Below are 19,903 nucleotides of genomic sequence, written 5' to 3'. Positions count from 1 at the left end.
GAGAGGTCTCTTGTGATACTATAGTGAATAATTGTTATCAGGACTGATTGAGAGGGTTAGAATGTAAAGGTAGATGTTTTGTAGCAAGGAGAGGAGTGATTAACTTTTCAGTCTAGGAGCGGAGGTCCTTGGGACCACCAAGGGAGAAGAGCAGAGAGCAGGACCCTACCCAGAGAAGCAGTGATGACTGAGGTGGAGGCAGAGACAATGACATGGAGCGATGGAGGAGCTGGGGACTTTAGACCCAGAGGGAGAGGGGCTGTGTGCTGACAACCGGGGGACAGGCTTGTAGGGTATATACCCTTTGGTTGTTTGATGATAACCATGGCAATGAAACAATATACGATAGGATGAATGTAAAACTAATTTTTTCCCATGTAAGCTATCACATAATTCACAATAAAACATTAATTTAAAAAAAAAAAAAAAACATCATGCTTGGGAAAGTAGAGAGTTAGAGAAAAAAAGGTAGACCCTCACTGAGATACACTGACATAGCGGCCGCAACAATGAGCTCAAACATAACAACTGTGAGGATGACGTAGGATCAGGCAGAATCTATGAATCAGAACTGACTTGATGGCACCTAGGTGTGACACTGTGGGTTAATGCGATGGACTACAAAGTTGGTTTGAACTGCAAGGCCAGCCATTCAAGCTCACTATCCACTCACTCAGAAACCCCATACAGGTCATTATGAGTTAGAACCGACTCAATAGCACTTAACAACAACAACAACAGTAACAACCAGAAATTAGAAAGGCCAAAAAAGGATTCTGAGTTCAGAGTCTTCAGAGAAGAAAATGGACATGCCAATACTCTGAATTTGGAATACTAATTGTCTTAAGGCCCACTGCTTTAATATTAAATTCTCATACTGCAACATGGTTTTTAATGTACTCTAATTAGTATTGTCATTACCTGCACACTTAATCAAAATGTCTATATAAGGGGTCCAGCGCACGAGAGAAAGAAAAGACTTATAAACTCTAAACAGTCACTACAAGTAGGCTTGACAGTACACACCCACACCAAGGGGCCTAGCACAGGACACTACAGAGTCAACATATATTTGACAGCCAGTTTACTCTAGTGTAAATTCTAAAATGTGTAGAACTACACTACATAAAAAAATTGCCTTACATATTAAAAATCAAAACCTTATTCTCACTACTGATACTCATACCAAGCAAGCATCAATGTGGTAAACTAAGTTATATTAAACAAATGAGAAACATAAAACTAGCACAAATAAGGAGTTATTACATAGCTAGACGTAAACATCACAGTTCTAATGACATGTAAACAGCAATTCTTTCAAAAACTTCAGAATCTAAATGTTCTCTATACTGAAGAAACAAGAATTAGTTACCTATCATACAAACTAGCCATCGTCTCCATTTAGTGGCAGCTAGTAGCTATTATACAACAGATCAAGGATTAAAGAAATACTAAATAAACTAAACTATAGAGGTAGGGTACTACTGCTTACCTTATAGCAAATGTTACAGCTAAAATTATAACAATTACAAGTAAAATCGAATGTTCAGCTATCAAACTTGCTAACGAAAAGATCTATGAAGTACAAGTAAAATAATAAAATTCTTAGAAGAAAATTGATGAAAAAATGTTCAGTCTTGGTTTAAGCTTAAATATGACATCAAACACACAAGCAACAGCAGCAGCAAAATGGATGAAAATAAAATTCCATCAAAATCAAACTTCTACCATTTAACCGACTATCAAGAAGGTGAATAGAGCACACAGTATAGGGAATATATTTATAAAGTACATATCTAATAAGAAACCAGCATCCAGAACATACAGGATTATTAAGACTTAAAGATAAAACATCCAACTAGAAGATGAGCAAAAGATCTGAATTCCCCTCTGTACATAGGGTAGGCAGGGATGGACAACTTAGACACTGGCTACCTAAAATGAGGGGGCAATAAAGGCACAAAGTGACTGGCTTACAAGCTTTTGAGCTTAGTTTAACAGTGAGTAGGGACAAAGGATCTCTGGTAGCGTAGTGGTTATGAATCGGGCTGTGAGCCGCAAGGTCAGCAGTTCGAAACTACCAGCGGTTCTGCGGGAGAAAGATGAGGCAGTCTGCTCCCGTAAAGATTTACAGCCTCGGAAACCCTGCACAGGGTCTCTATGAGTCGGAACCGACTCCATGGCACATAACAACAACAACAGGGACAACAACAGGGAAAGGAAGAGTCACGGCTGAATAGTTTTCATCTTGTGTAGATGGGTCTTGTTAAAAGAGATGGGGATAAGATTCTTATGATTCGATAGTAAGTAATTGTTATCATGACTAATTGTGACTGTCACAATTGTAAAGGTAAAAGTTCTATAACAAAAACAGAGTGGTTAATCTTACAGTCCAGAAACAAAGGACCCTAGGATCACCAAGCAAGCAAAGTACAAGAGGAATGCAAGACCTTATCCAGAGAAGCAGTGACCCCAGAGATGGAGGTAGAGATAGGGACATGGAGAGAGGGAGCAGCTGATTCATGGGAAGAGAGGGACTAAGAGCTGGCGGCCAGGAGGAAAACTTGCAGAATGCACTCTTTCGTGGTGTAAATTATTATATATGCCTGTTTTTGTTTTGTTTTTTAAAAAAAGTGAATAGAGAGAAACACTGTTAACTGATGGTACATGGAGGGGATTATAATCAATGTAATAAAACAAGGTGTATGATTTGTTGAATGTAAAACTGATGATCTGCCCTGTAAACTTTTACTCAATCCACAATAAAAATAAAAAAGAACAACAAAACAAGATCTAAATTAACATTTCTCTTTAAAAAGATATACAAATGAATCAATAACTACATGAAAAGATGCCCTACATCATCAGCAATTAGAGAAATGCAAACCAAAACCACAACAGCATCACGTAACATCCAGGAGGATGGATAAAACCAAAAGGACAGTAAATAAAATGAAAATACCTCAGGATCACATTTTAGTGAAAATAGCAAAGGTGGCAAACAAAATAAAGAATACCCTTGAAAACAGTGTTCTATTGTTCTAAAAAGCACATATGGTTTGATGGCAACTTGGAGGAAAGGCTGTGCAGACCTACACCAATAGAAACACGGAATTCCAGAAGCAACAGGTTCAGTGAATGGTCCCAAACTCTGAACTTCAGATAAAGGGACAAATAAGGGCATCAAGTGCTTACCAGGAGTAAGATCTGGAGCAGAAGCAAGAAAAGAGGTGACTTCTGATTTTGTGCAGCCAACAAGTTCCGCCACAACCACTTTTAACAGGATTGAGCATTCCAATCAGCAGAGATAAAGGTGTGAAGATACCTTTTTCGTTCTTTTCTTTTTGCTCTGTCTACTCATCTCCATCTAGGGACCCAAGGGAAAACCTGAATGAGTGGACACCCCAGGGAATGTTCTGCTATGCATGCAGAAGGATCTGCACAGCAAGGATCACCTGGCATAGAACCGAAAAAGCAGAGTAGCCAACAAGAAGAGCTTGAAATAGGAGTGTCTTCCAAAGCGGGTATGGCCAGCCCTGAGCTGAGTCTCACTATAAGAAACAGCTAAATGGACTTGAGAGGGAGGATAAAAAAAGGCCCCAAACAAACTTTGAGTTACATCAAAAGGCACAGAGTGAACATCTTGAAGTTTCTCACATGGCTTTGAAGGCAAGAGAAGGTGTAAGGTGGTGTTAGTTAATGTCTTACTCATATTTTGGCTTTTTTTTTTTTTGCAGTGATTTTGGACTTTGATGTCTAATCTGGTTTTTTGGGGTCCTCCTTGTACCTTGGGAGACTTTTTTTTCTTGTCTTACCCAACTAGACACAGAAAATGCAGCCATACAGCCAAGCTACAATCATACCCTATAAAATCCCACCATCTGGGCAAGAGTCAATATCAGCTGCTATATATACATCAGAACAGCATATACAACCAACACCTGCTAAAAACACTCTGAAGTAAGATGTAACAGCAGTGGGGAAAAAAAGCCCATCTCCTGATCACACCTACCAAGAGGCAATTGGACAGAGCTCAAGAATATACCATAATACATTCATCTAATTAGTACAAATACAACAACACAATGACTAAAAACTAACAGAAAATTTCTGCTCATGTGCAGGAAAAAAGAGTAATTCAAACAAGCAACCAAGAAGAAGAACTAGAACTTGTAGTTGGGGAAACTTTGGAACTGCTCAAAAAGAATTCAAGGAGAACGATATAGAGGTACATCCAAATGTTCCACAGAAAGGTCAGGGAAAATAAGGAAGAAGTCAGAAAAGCACTACAGGAACAATCAAATAAAATAGATATTGTTGTTGTTGTTAAGTGCCATCGAGTCGGGTCCGACCCATAGCGACCCTGTACAGGGTTTCCTAGGCCATTGGATAAAAAAATAAAATAAAAAACTTGCAAGAAGAGATCCAGAAGATCAGTACTAAAATATCAGAAATGGATAATGCACTGAAGGGGCAAAGGAGTAGAACTAAAGGAATGGAAGCCAGAATCAGCAAGCTTGAAGACAAATCTCTCCAATATTACTAAAGAAGGAAGAACAAGCAAATAAAAGAATGACCAAATCTGAATAAGTCTAAGGTTCATGTGGAACAATATGAAGAGGAATAACCTACTGGTGACTGAAATGCCAGAACAGGAAGAATCAAAGAAAATCACAGGAGAGATAATCAAAGAGTTGCTGGAAGAAAATTTCCCTAACATCTTAACGGCAAGAAGATAAGCATTCAAAAAACTGAACGAAACACCCAGTAAGGACAGACACCAAAAGAAAATCACCAAGACATAGTATAATCAAACTCTCCAAATTCAATTAGAAGAAAAGAATCCTGAAAGCAGTTAAGAAAAAGTGTTACCTACAAAAACAAGTCAATAAGATTAAATTATGATCTGTCAGCCAAAACCATGCAGGCAATGGGGAGACATACACAAAAATGTGGGACAAAAACATATGCCAATAAAGAATCATATGCCCAACAAAGTTGTCAATAAAACATAAAGGCAAAATCAGATTACAGGATAAACATCAATTAAGGCACTTTATAAAAACAAGCCAGTGTTTCAAAATATACTAAAGGGATTTCTTTGGACTGAGAACCAAACAACAACCAGAGATTAACATATGTGGCAATACCATCGGAAACTCAGCTGAGAGATGAAATAGTCCAGAACAGGAAAAATAAACTACAAGAATGACATGAGATGATCTGGGAGTTCAGTCTATAATCAAAACAACTATAATGTGAAAGAAGGGAAAAGTATAGGAACAAAGATCAAGATAGTAAGGAAGTAAGGCACATTTTAGGATAAAACAGACTGTTTTACAAAAGGAAGAAGAAATTAACAAAATATAGGCTAACATCACAACAAGGGTAACCTCAAAGAAAGTTAATACTTTAGAACATATCAAGAAAAGGAAAATCCATGAAGAACATGGAAATATTGAAACTACGAAAAAATTGACAAGAGAAAGCAAGGAAAAAATGAACTCAGCATAGGAAAGCATGCAGAACAAGCACCTCAAAAATGAAGCATAATTACAATAATTAACTGGTATCTATTGATAATTATACTGAATGTCAATGGATTAAACACACCAGTCAAGAGACAATGACTAAGAAAACAAGATCCTTCAATAGGATGTCTATAAGAGACACAACTGACAAAGACAAAAATAGGTAAAAAAATTAAACAATGTAAAACAAGACACCAAGCTAACTACAATTAAAAACGAGCAGCAGTGGCAATACTAATCTCTGATAAAACAAACTTTTAAGCAAAAACCAGCTTAAGACAAAGAAGGACATTATTTCATGGTTTAAGAGTCAATTGAACAAGAAGAAATATTCATAGTATCTACGCTCCCAACAAAAGAGCCCACAAAATAATCAAACAACTTGACCTCACAGATTTCTATACAGCATTCAACCAACCAAAAGCACATTACACATTCTTTTCTAGTATCATGGAACAGTCTCCAGAATAGTCCATGTGTTAGGCCACAAAGCAAGTCTCCACAAATTTAAAAACATCAAAATACTAAAAAGCATATTCTCAGCTCATAATGCTATAAAATTAAGAAATGAACAAAAAAATCAAGGAAATAAAATCAAATACAGGAAAACTGAACAATACACCTTGCTTAAAAGTTACTGGGAAGTAGTACAAATAAAAAGTGAAATTACAAAATTCCTAGACACAAATGAGAATGAAAATACGACATACCAAAACATGTGGGACACAACAATAGTGCTGAGAAGACAATATATAACAATAAATGCATACATCCAAAAGAACCAAATCAACATATTAACACATCTACAATTATTAAAAAAACAAAAACCAGCAAAGTAAACCTACAGTCACCAGAAGAAAAGAAATAATAAAGATTAGAGCAGATATAAATGAGATAGAAAACAGAAAAAATATAGAAAGAATCAACAAGACAAGAAGCTGATTCTTTGAAAGGATTAATAAAATGGACAAACCACTGGCAAATCTAGCAAAATAAAAGCAGAAGAAACAAAACACATAAGAAACCACATGGTTGACATCACAACAGAACCAAGAGAAATAAAAAGGGTAGTAACAATATTTTAAAGAGTTGTATCCGAACAAATTTGGAAATCTGAAGGAGATGGATACATTTTTAGAAAAATGCAACCTACCTAAATTTACACAGAATGTAGTAGAAAACTTGAATAGATCTACAATAAAAGAAGAAATTCATCAGGTCATCACAAAAGTCCCAATCAGAAAAAAATCGAGAGGCCCAGATGGCTTCACTGGTAAGTTTTATCAAACATTCAGAGAAGAGCTGTCACCAGTTCTACTCAAATTATTCCAGAATATATAAAAGGATAGAAAACATCCTAATACGTTTTATGAAGCAAGCATAATCCTCATACCAAAATCAGGGAAAGACATCATTAAAAAAGAAAATTATAAACCAATATTCCTCATGAACATAGATACAAACATTCTCAACAAAATCTTAGTCAGTAGAATGCAACAACATATCAAAAAAATAATATACATCGCGAAGAAGCAGGATTCATACCACGGATGTAAGGATGGTTCAATATTAGAAAAGCAATCAACATAATCCACCATATAAATTTTAAAAAGGAAAAGAACCAGATGATTGTATCAATGGATATGGAAAAAGGCATTTGACAAACTAACAAACATTCCCAATAACAAGACTCAACAAAGTAGGAATTGAAGGAAAACTCAACATAATTAAGAACATACATATAAAATCAACAGCCAACATTACTCTCAATGGAAAGAAACTGACAGCATTACCTTTGTGAACAAGAACCAGACATGGATGCCTTTTATCATCACTCCTATTCAATATTGTGTTGGAATTCTTATCTAAATCTATAATGCAACACAGGGAAATTGAAGGCATCCAAACTGGCAAAGATGAAATACAACTCTATCTGCAAATGATATGATCTTATACAGAGAAAATCCCAAAGACTCAGCAAAAAAAAAAAAAATTTACTGGAACTCAATGGAAGACTCAGCCAAGTGGCAGGGTACAAGTTCAACATACAAAAATCAACTGGATACTTCTATAATAATAAGACAGTTCTGAGAAGAAAATTAGGGAAACAATATCACTGACAATAGCCACCCAAAGGATGAATTATTAAGGAATAAATCTAATCAGAGAAACAAAAGACCTACATATAGAAAACTACAAAACACTACTACAAGAAACCAAAAGAGATATACAAAACTGGAAGAATATACAATGTGCAAGGTTAAGAAGACCCAAAATTGTGAAATGTCAATAATATCCAAAGCAATCTACAGATATAATGCAATTCCAATCCAGATTCCAGTAATGTTCTTTTTAAAGAGATGGAAAAAATGATTAGGAACTTTTATATGGAAGGGAAAGAGACCGCAGATAAGCAAAGCACTGCTTAAGAAGAAACACCAGTTGAAGGCCTCTGAAGCCCCGATTTGAAAATTTACTACCTGGTCAAAACAGCCCAGTAATGATGCAATGAAAGACAGATAGAGCAATGAAACAGAATTGAGAAGCCAGAAATAAATCTAGCCACATACAGTCAACTGATCTTTGACCAAAAGCCAGAGCCATTAAATGGGAGAGAGTCTCTGCAACAAATGGTGCTGGAAAAACTGGAAATCAATATGCAAAAGAATGAAACAAGACATTTACCTCACACGATATACAAAAACTATCTCAGCATGAATTAAAGACGTAGATGTAAATTCTGGAACTATAAAGTCCATCAACAGAAAATTGGAGACAAATTTAAGAGCTATAGTATAAGGCACACACAAAATATCAAATATTACAAAAATCACACAAACAATAGAAGACAAAATAGATGACAGGGACATATTAAAAAGCACAAATGCACAAAAAGATTTCATCAAAAAAATAAAAAGGGATCCCACACTGGGAAAAAATGTTTCACTGAGGAAGACATTCGGGCAGCCAATAAACATAAGAAATGTTCACGATCACTGGCCATTGGTGATGGTGGTGGTATGTCGTGGAATCAGTTCCAACTCATAGTGACCCTGTATAGGGTTTCTGAGGCTGTAAATCTTCATAGGAGCAAAAAGCTTCATCTTTCTCCCACAGCACAGCTGGTAGTTTCGAATTGCCGACCTTGAGGTTAGCAGCCTGACTTGCAACCACTACGCTACTAGAGTTCCTTCATTAGCCATCAGAATTTTTCACATCAAAACAATGAGCTATCATCTCACACCAACAATAACAGGGAAGTTGATAAAATCAGAGAACAATAAATGCTGGCAAGGGTGTCGACAGACTAGGACCCTTCTGCATTGCTGGTGGGACTGTAAAATGGTTCAACCACTCTGGAAAGACGGAAATAGAATATGATTCAGCCATTCCTCTACTTGGTGTATAATCACAAGAAGAAATATGAGTCAGAACAAGAGTAGAAATATGCACACCAATGTTTACTGCAGCACTATTCACAGTAGGAAAAAGATGGAGACAACCTTATTGTTGTTGTTAAGTGCCTTCGAGTCGGTTCCAACCCACAGGGACCCAGTACAGGGTTTCCAAGGAGTGGATGGGGAGCTTGAACCACCAACTTTGCGGTTCTAACGACTTTGCAATCCAGCACATTAATCCACAGCTCAGCCTAAGTGCCCCAAAATGGAAGAATTGGTAAACAAACTTTGGTACATATACATAATGTACCTTGAAGAATAATGATGAAGCTTCAAAACACCTCATAACATAGATGAACCTTGAGGGCATTATGCTGAGTGAAATTAGTCTAAAAAGGGGAAATATTGCTAAGACCATTACTGTAAAAGCTTAAGATTTCCATACTAAAAGAAAAATTCTCTGATGGTTGCCAGGGTTGGGAGGGAGTAATAGTAAGACACAGGTTAGAAGACAGACACATGATAGCTCAGGTTATGCTCAGGAGGGCAAATACTCAAGGGAGATGGGAGTGGGTGAACAAGGAGGACAAGACTTAGGGAGGCTTGCATGGGCTAAATGGGATACAGGTAAAATAGTGATACATATTCAACCTTGGAACAATACGGCTCTGTGACACGTAAGAGGCATCAAGACATACTCTGAATAGGTTTTGTTGTTGTTGTTAGGTGCCATAGAGTCAGTACCAACTCATAGTGAACCTATAAACAGAAGAATGAAACACTGCCCAATATTGAGCCAATCTCACTAGTGTTGCCACGCTTGAGTCCATCGGTGCTGCCACTGGTCAATCCATCTTGTTGGGGTCTTCCTCTTTTTCTCTGACCCTCCACTTTACCAAACATGATATCCTTCTGCAGCGACTGGTCCCTCCTGACGATATGTCCGAAGTATAAGAGACGAAGTTTGACCATCTTGGCCTCCAAGGAGCACTCTGGCTGCACTTCTTCCAAAACGGATCTATTGGTTCTTTTGGCAGCCCATGGCACTTTGAATATTCTCCTCCAACACCATAACTCAAAAGCATCAATTCTTCTATGGTCTTCCTTATTCACTGTCCAGTTTTCACATGCATATGAGGTTACTGAAAATACCATGGCTTGGGTGAGGCGTGGTGGTAAAGGGGAAATAATGTTGAGATGCTTGACTGTTTAGATATTGGTTTCCCCTGCCTCCTACTATAATATAGACATTTAAATGTGATAAAAAGGAATATTGTGAAATATGATTACAGAAAGCTTATATACCCATCTTCAGCCTGTAACTGATTAGATAAGCTAAAAGGGGTACTAGAATTTGCCCAGTGAAAGAGGCTTCTTGTAAAGCCTTTGTAGAGCACGGGAGTGGAATCCTGAGCCCCACCCAGAATCTCCTGAGGTGGGGACAATCCCACTTGAAAGGGCATGCAGACCAACCCGGAGCAGCTACAGGAACAGAAGATACTTCTTGAAAGAAAGACCAACAGGATTTTTAAAACAAAACAAAACAAAACAAAAAGATTGTTTTTGACTGTTAGAAGAACAAACAAGCTGTTCATCTGGGAGCCATCAAGGCAAGAAAAGTTAGGCCATCATGGAAAACCCTCTTCCAAGACTGAAACTCAAAGGGAAGACATAAGATAAGCAGGCTTGTAAACTTGCTGGTGACCGCCTTGGTATACTTGTGAGTGGAAGTGGAGGTAATGCAGCAATGAAGACATGGGCTAAGTCTGCCCATGTTCCAAAGGCACCCACCAACCCTGAGATGAGAGAGAGAAGAGGAAGGGATGGCTGGTCTGAAATTTAGGGAGACTTGGGAACTCTCAAGCCCATGGACACTGACCTAGCCATTGAAGGCTAGAGCTGCAAGTGAAGCGGCCAGCTGGACTGAAGTGGGGGGAGGCACGCAAGAATATCCAACCTTGCACATAGTACCCATCTGACCTAGCTTGGCTGGCTTCACGATCAGAACTCAACTAGAGGAAGATAAAAAAGTCTGGTACAAGAAACACATGTAAATGCCTACAATTTGATGAATTTGACCTTTGCTTATGGATGTTGCTGCTCAAAATTCCAACCGAGAGGGAAGGATTCATCAGATCAAGGATCAAGCCTATGCCCTCAGTACACAGGGTTGATATGGACAGGCAACGTAGACAATGGCTCACAAAACTGGGGGACTATAAAGGCATAAAGTGGCTGGCTTATAAGCTGTCAAGAGTGTGCTTAGTCAGAATGAGGGAGCATGGTAGAATCCTCACTGAATAGTTTTCCTCATGTCCAGATGGGTCTGGGGAAAGGAGAAGGGGTAGGATTCTTTTGATTCAACAGTGAGTAATTGTTATCATGAATTATTGCAAATATTACAACTATAAAGGTAGAAGATGTGAAAAAAGGGGGGAGTAGTTAATTTTTTTTTCCAAGAACAGAGGACCCTAGGATCATCAAAAGGGAAGAGCATGGGATCCTAACCAGAAAAGTGACAATGTCTCAAAGAGAGAGCGAGCAGCTGACTCTCAACCCATAAAATGAGAAATGCTACGTACCTACGGGGGGGGGGGGGCAGGAAACTGGCTTGCAAAATGTGCCCTTTGGTGGTTTAAATGAATATATATTTTCTGTGTGTTCTTTGTACATTAAAAAAAAAAAAAAGGAAAGAGGAAATAGAGGCAAATATTGTTAACTAATGGTGCATAAAGAGGAATGTAATCATTGCAATGAAACAAAATATGATTGGCTGAATGCAAAATTGATGATCTGCCCTGTAAACTATCCCTTAATTCACAATAAATGCTTTAAAATAAATAAATGAAATAAATCTGATGAGACGGAAAGGTTAACATTTATTTACTCTAAATCATGAGAAAGATAAGAAGGGGACAAGGAAACTAGAGAACCAGGAATGGAACACAGTTGAGAAGAATGTTGAAATATTGAACACTGAACAATTTGTTGGAAATTATCAAATACGAACCTAACTTGTGTAAACTTTCATGGAGAGAAAGAAAATGCACAAAACAGAATTTAAAAAAAAAAAAGGACAATTAATAACAAGTGCAGCTGAGATTAACTAGAACCTCATACATTGTTAGCGAGGATTTAAAATGGCTGTAGTTTCTTTGGAAAACAGTCTAATACTTCAAAATGTTAAATACAGTTGAAATGTCGTTAGGTGCTAACAATTCTCAGTAAACTTTGAATTAATTCACAATTAAAAAGTTTCACACACACACAAAAATGTTGGGATGCATTCATTCAATTAAGAAAAGCTGGTTACTTTTTCATTTAAATGTATGATGAGATTCATTAGCAAAGCTGTCTGTGATTTGAATTGCATTTTGAGAACAGTTGTTAAATGACAGAATCAATTTTGTTAACAGACATACACAACTATTTAGAATTTCGATTTCTTACTGCTCATCCTTTTTATTTTTTAGACATTTATTTGCCTGTTTAATCTAAATTTATAGGCATACTACTTGTAATAACTTATAATTTTTTCTAATGTCTGAATACTCAAGTATTCTTGATATTTGTTTTTTGATTCTCCTTCCTATTCAACAATATTCCATTCTTTTCCAAGAACCCTTTTGAAATGGCTGAGCATCTTGCTTTTCCAGTATTTTCTATTTCATTAATTTTTGTTCTTGTCTTTATGTTAAATTTGGTATTTTTCCAACTTTACTTTCCATAATTTTTATTTTACTTTTTATTGCAGTTTAGGTGGAAATTTACATTTTTCTAACTTCATGTGGAATATGTCTGGATCACTGATTTTTTATAGCCTTTCTTCTCCTAATACGTCTATTGAAAGAAGTACATTTCTTTATAGGCATAATTTTAACTGCATTTTATAAAACTCAATGTTGTAACGTATCTCAGTTGCAAAGATTTTATATTTCCTTTTTAAATATTCCTCTGAACCTTAAATTTAGCAAATAATTTTTCTTCTCTTTTAAGCATGTGGGAATTGTCTGATTATCTTTGCCTGTTAACACCTATCACAATTGTACTGGTCAGACTGCTGACATAATCTGTGTTCTTCTATACATGCACTGCATGGTCACCAAAAGACTTAACTGTTGCATCCTTGCAGGTCTTCTATTTCTCACTTCAAAATAAAATAATTCATACAGGCAAAACTGCCCCTAAGTCATTGGAGAGCTACACCTCCTGTTAGCAGCTATAAGATTTTTGCAAGACCTGCTTCTCCTCAATGCTACACGCCTGTATCTAGCAAAGCCAGTGTGAGATGCAAACACAATCAATCCTTCCCTGCTCCCTGGGTAATCTAGAGTTCGGATGGATCCTGGAACACACACGAGATAGTGCAGAGCCAGACAAAAAGCAGAGACGTAGTGGTTACGAATCGGACTGTGAACCTCAGGGTCAGCAGTTCTAAACTACCAGTTGTTCCGCAGGAGAATGATGAGGCTTTCTGCTCCCATAAAGATTTACAGCCTCGCAAACCCTGTACTGGGTCGCTCTGAGTAGAAACCGACTCCACAGCACATAACCACCACCACCATGGCACTGAATGAAATGGATTAATAAGGAACTTAGTGATTTGGCCCATGACCCTCCAGTAAGATGTTCTGTAGGTCCAGTTAGGGATATGGTTCACTGGCCAGGAACAATTATGGGACCTAATGACAGACCATGTCAAGACAGTGTATTCTTTTTTACAATTCATTTTCCTACAGATTAGTCAACCTCTAAAACCACCTAAGGTTTCATTTACAACAAGAATTTATCAAGTAAATATTAACTGTAATGGCACCATTTGTCTCGATATTCTAAGATCACTAATCTCCAATTTAACTATGTGATTAAAACCCAGATGACCCAAGTGCCACAAGTTGAACAGATCTATAAAAGAATCCTGATGTAGCACTATAGAATAAGCACTTGACCACAGGGTTGGTTTGAACCTCAAGGTTGGTGGTTCAAACTCACCAGCTGCTCCGTGGAAACCCTATACAGGATAGCTACGAGTTGGAACCAACTCAATGGCACTTAACAACAACATAAAACAGAGAGAAATAAGGACAACAAAATATCTCGAGAATAGACTCAGAAGTACACCATGTGATGCTATCTTAACATCAGAATAACCTATACTGTAGCTAGAAAAAGCTTTGTTTCTTTTTTTCTTTTCTTTTGATTTTGCAGCTCCCCTATCACACCTCATACTATGAAATTTTATTTTTTGTTTACCTCCCTCCATTCATTCACATGCTTAACTGAGAAGACATCATAAGTTCTTCCAGTTTAGGCCAGTGACTACTTTTTAAAGCTACAAAGTATTTACAAGAGAACAGTTGCCCAAGATAGAGTTAAAAAAAAAAGCTTATGTATTATGTGGCCAATGTCTTCAGTCTAACTTGGTTATGAGACTAAAACCATTCCTCATTGCTCTAACATGCTGAAGACAACACCTGAGGGGAAGGGAAATGGATGCTCAGTTGTCACGTCACACTGAAGGACACTGCATTACTCTAGCAGCATCCATTCTTGTTTAAGCCTTTCACTGTCACAGATTTGAGGTTACGTGATATACTTTATGCTCATAACTGATGTGGCTGGAGAATTGGTATTGAATTTACAGCATCAGCAGACAGAAAATGTGATGTATTTTATGCTTGTCAATAAAGGGGTGACCTGTTCCAAAACAGCGTCTCAAATATTTTGTAATTTTCAATTAAATTTTTAGGAAGCTTGGAACTATGAATTTATCTTCAATGCACTGTTTAATATAGCACTGAGTAAACGATTCAAGCTGTCAATGGATGAGTGATCAACCTACAGCTCTGCTACTAATCGATTTTTCTTCAAAACAGATGCATAAACCAATAATAATAATAATTCATATTTAATTTTGTACCTCAACCCTTTTACAGAATGTTTAGCAAGTGGCAATATACTTAAGTGTAATGAATTCTGCTAATAAATAACACTTTTTAGGATCTGAAGAGCAGAGTGTAAGAATCTAAACCACTGTAAATTCACCAAACCAAATTCCTGCTGTGCAGTCCTATTAAAAAAACCAGTAAGCTGGTCTTCCTTCCCCAGAGATCTCCTTCTATATTGCGATGTCTTTTACTTTTGAAAAAGCAATAGCCATAGAAATCATTTACCAAGACTGATGCAAAAAGTACGCCTACACCTAACAACAGGTCTTTGATTATGATTAGCAAAAAGAAGAACCTTTTTCTCTTAAAAGAAAACCTAGGAAAAAATCTACATGGCCTTGGATTAGGTCTAATTATGGCATCAAACACACAACAGCAGCAGCAAAATGGAGAAATAATGGTTAGAAAGTTGAACAACACAAAATTAATCTTTCAGTAAATTATATTTAATGTGTCTTATATGATGAAACATAACTTTAGTAAACTTCAAACTATTTATTCAACAAAAATACTGAGTGTAAAAATAATAAAATTCATAGTCCCAATCAACAAAAGTGGCATAATTCTCACTAAAGAAAAATGTATACTTATATAAACTCTGGAATTAATTTAATATTTCAAATTCTCTTTCTCAAAACAAAGCTGGTTATATAGTTTAAACCTCTGTTGACAGAATTCAAAACCTAATGGAGTATGAGATGAGCAGTTGTCAACCAAAAAACTAACTTACCATCCTCTTGTGAGGAAGGATATGGATATATGTGGTGGGAAGCTTTTGACTTCTCATCAGTATATGTACCCTGGAAAGCAAATGAACAAGAAATGTAAAAATACAGTACACTGCAATCATAAACTATGAGATGTCAAATAAATACTCACCAAAAAGTATACAAAAGCCCCATTGTTACACTTATAAGGAAACTGTGAAGTACCACTGAGTCAGTTCTGACTCATAGTTACCCTGTATAGGGTTATCGAGAAGTGGCTGGTAAGTGCTCATCCTACAACACCAGGCCAGGACCCAATTAAAGTATTAAGACAATAACATTCTAAATTGAGGGAAAGGAGGACACTGGTAAAAAAAAAAACACAAAAAAACACAAACTGCCAATATACAGAGTTTTCATTTTTGTATAGAAAATGTATACAAATGCCTAGTTAACCTTCTACATTATCTCTCAGTAGAGATCCTGTTTCAGTAATGTGTCTATCTTGAGTTCTAGTGAAGGACATGCCAAGATGAGGCTTGATGGATGGGGAGGATAGACCAGGGTACAGGAAAGGGATTATGAAGAGGACTTTAGTTAAGAGCCCTGCAGAATCAGAGTAAAAGAAAGCAGCTCAAGGGCTGTGAGAGACTGACTGCAAAGGAGCATAAGGGACTTTGATTGTTGCTGTTGTTGTGGGCAATCAAGTCTCTTAAGATTCATAGCAAACTCTTTTAAGAGAGAGGAGAATCACCCCAAAGAGGTTTTTACACTGTAACCTTCACCAGAGCAGACTGCCAGATCTTTGCTCCCAATGACCTATTAGAGAATTTGAACTCCAACCTTTTTGTTAGCAGTCAAGCATTTAACCACTTCATCACCAGGGTTCCCACGAGGACTTCTAACATTATGGAAATGTTATATTGGTTACAGTGATAGTTACACAACTGTATAAAATTGTCAGAGTTTATCAAACTATAAACTTAAAATGGGTGAATTTAATCCCTGAGTGGCATAAGCAGTTTAATATTAGCCTGTAGGTTGGCAGTTCAAACTCGCACAGAGGCAAATCAAAAGAAAAGCCTGGCAATATGTTTCTGAGCAGTGTTATCCTTGAAACACTGTGGGGAACAGATCTTACTCTGATACACAAGGGGTCACCTCACCACGAGTCAGGATCAGCTCAACAGCAACTAACAAACTCCAAAAGTAACTGCCAAATCATCACAAAGTGAATCGCCACAGGTCTAGGGCCTTGGGCTCTAAGATAGGGCTACATACAAACCGGATGATATTTGACTAAACAGAGTCCAACAGAGAAAAAAACGATTTATTCAAAATCATAATGATGATAAAAATAAATACTAGACTTTCAGTTTGCCTGATTTGACATCATAGTTATATTACCTTTCTCTTTGGTAAATCCTAATTGTAAACAGTATTAGAAACCTTTAAGAACTTGTAAAATAGTTTAATAAATACTAAAACCATAATTCAACTTAAATTCTCTTGTCCAATAGATAAAAAACTTGATAGGGTTTCTCAACCAGTCCTAAGGATTGCTAAAACTTTGCTATTCAAACAACATTGTTTAAGAAAAGTATCTTCTACCTGGGTTTCCTCTAATTCCTGGGTTTACCCATATTCACAGATTTAATTACAGTTTTGCTGCCTATGATCACAAACCTATAGTCTACAAATATCCAATGTCTCAGCCTAAAAATGGAGCTAGAGGAAATACAACACAGTGCAGATATATATCAATGTATATCAAGACAAAGCAAGCTTATGGGAGGGGGGAGAAAATTTGTGGTAATTTTAAAAAGTAACTCAAACTTATTTGATGCCAATTTTTGTGATGAAGACACACTGATTTCCTTAACTATAGGAATTATCTGTATTAAGACAAGTGGGTTAATAACATTTGGCTGCTCACCAAAAGGCTGGTATTCAACTACATCTAGAAGCACGTTGAAAGAAAAGGCCTAGTGGTGTACTTCTGAAAAAAATACAAGTAGATATACAAATGCATATTGAAAGCCTTGTGGAGCACAGTTCTACTTTGACATACATGGAGTTGCAATGAGTTGGAATCAACTCAATGGCAACTAAGACAAAAACGACTCCAAATCAATGATGGTACTCTAGGCTAATGCTGCTATGCTATCTAGGCTAAGAAATGAAGACAAATGGAATGAAAACACCTCATACTGCAAAAACCCAATGACATAAAACAATTTTAATGTAGCAATAAAGAGAAATCAAAAGGTATCAGAGTTGATATTTGTAAGAGGTTGAATAATATTTCGTGTTTCTGAAGTGACTGTGTCTATTACCTGATGCCGCTTGATGATATCTTTCAACTTGTTAGCCAACTTAAGATCAATGTCTGGAATGAGGTAGATGTTGGGTCTGGTCAGACAATTGTTCTGCGGAAGAAAGAAAAGACTTTGAAATTCTCTTTGCTTTGGAACAATGCCACATTATTCATACACTGGCAAAAGCTGGTATTCAAAAGTCATACTTCTTAAAATGGGAAGTTTTATTTTGGATCAGAATATAAAAGCCACATCGCAAGGTAAAACATGCCTCATCATAAGGCTAACCCCACATTCCTTCTCTTCAATTAGGTACACCTGGACATAAAATGTTGAAAATGTTGAAACTCATGACCTACAGGAATTCAGCATCAAAATTAAGGTTCCATATTGCCCTGATTAATTATTCTTGTTCATTGTAGCTAAACCTACAGCTAAACAATCTAATGTAGTGTTTTAAGCTATATCTTTTACGTGGGAAGGAAAAAAAGCACCCATTTGACTCATCATGCAATTTCTTGCTATTGTTGTTAAGTGCCACTGAGTCAGTTCCGACCCACAGCGACCCTGTACAGGGTTTCCTAGGCTATAAATCTTCACAGGAGCAGAAAGCCTCATCTTTCTCCTGAGGAGTGGCTGGTAGTTTCAAACTACTGACCTTAAGGTTTGCAGCCCGATTCGTAACCACTATGCTACCAGAGGCTCCTTATTTATTTAATAGAAAATAAAGACAATGGATAATAGCTCATTTTTCCCACTTGTAATCTTAGAACAAAATCGTGATGTGGCATTCTGGGATAAAGTACTGGACTGCAAGGTCAGTTTGAACTACAAAGTCAATGGTTCAAACTCACCAGCCACTCTCTACAAACCCTAGAGAGGGTAAGTGAGAGTTGGAATCAACTGGACGGTACTAAACAAGACCAATCTTAAATATAGGAATAGCTAAAATGTGTATATAAACTCTTTAGATCATAGCACAAAATATCAATCTACAAACAAAAATCACCCAATTATTTCTTTAGTCACTGGTCCATGGAGCAAACCAATTCCAGATACCAAATTAAAGTTAATACCTAGGTGAATTTTTGCCAGCTATACCCTACCCCTTCCACTGTGGTAAAGTTAATTCACAGAGCAATAAAAATATTATGAAATAGAAGCTAAAATAAAATTAATTGTTCTTCCCTCCAGGTTATAAATCTACTTAGATAAACAAGACATTTATTGAACAAAGAAAAAATCTAAAGAAAATCACTATATAAACAAGTGGCTACTAAAATGAGTATGATACATCAATGTGAGATTAAAATAGTGGATTATATAAAATAAAGAACAATATGAGACTGCTCCATCAGAAGTTATTCTTAAAATAACAAGATTAATTATAGTTTGTAGCTCTAATGCCCAAAATCCCATAAAAATAAAAGATTTCAGAAATGTTTCTTTGTGATCTTTTGGAAATCCAATACGGTCAATATTAAAACTAAAGTATATTAATTTTTTAAAAAATAATCCAAGTTACCTGCACCAATGTTTTTTCAATATTCATAAACATTTCAACATTTCGATCCATTCGGGACGGATTTTGTAAATCAAACCTCCGCCTAAAAGAGAAAGCATTAGTTAATTTGTTTTGCACCTCAAAATTTAAAGAGACAGTTTCAAATTAAAACCAAACGGCCACAGCCGCCCTTGAACTGTTTCTAACTAGAAAAAGGGCCTGAAAGGGAATTGTGGAGCGAAGCAAGCAGACAAAAGAGGAAATAGGCGAAAAATTAAATTCTGAGTTACGTAGAAACAACCAACAGTGCTATCTTGAAACTTCTCAGGAAGAAGAGTGAAAAGAGAAGCCCATTTCCTGATCGCATGTACCTGGAGGCATTCAGAAAGCATAAAAAATACCAAAATACACACCCATCTAAGTATTAAGTCCACAGATAACCCCTGAAGATGTCCAAAAAACAGAAGCAGATGACCATATCTGCACATGTCCAGAAA

General features: G+C 36.7%; 1 protein-coding gene across 1 annotated transcript in view; it reads right to left on the bottom strand.

Moving 5' to 3' along the window:
• The window catches only part of SMARCC1 (SWI/SNF related, matrix associated, actin dependent regulator of chromatin, subfamily c, member 1), a 207,848-nt gene that overhangs the window by 153,336 nt on the left and 34,609 nt on the right, over positions 1 to 19,903 (bottom strand). The window contains exons 4-6 of the mRNA XM_006868793.1: positions 19,428 to 19,509; positions 17,921 to 18,013; positions 15,608 to 15,677 (exon numbers count right to left, since the gene is read on the bottom strand). Of these exons, the coding sequence (XP_006868855.1) occupies positions 15,608 to 15,677; positions 17,921 to 18,013; positions 19,428 to 19,509 (245 nt within the window). The remainder of the gene's footprint in view (positions 1 to 15,607; positions 15,678 to 17,920; positions 18,014 to 19,427; positions 19,510 to 19,903) is intronic.

The sequence above is a fragment of the Chrysochloris asiatica genome, unplaced genomic scaffold (genome assembly GCF_000296735.1).
Source record: "Chrysochloris asiatica unplaced genomic scaffold, ChrAsi1.0 scaffold00124, whole genome shotgun sequence".
Lineage (NCBI taxonomy): Eukaryota > Metazoa > Chordata > Mammalia > Afrosoricida > Chrysochloridae > Chrysochloris > Chrysochloris asiatica.
Note: the sequence above shows the minus strand (reverse complement) of the source record. Positions and strands in the feature narration are given on the sequence as shown.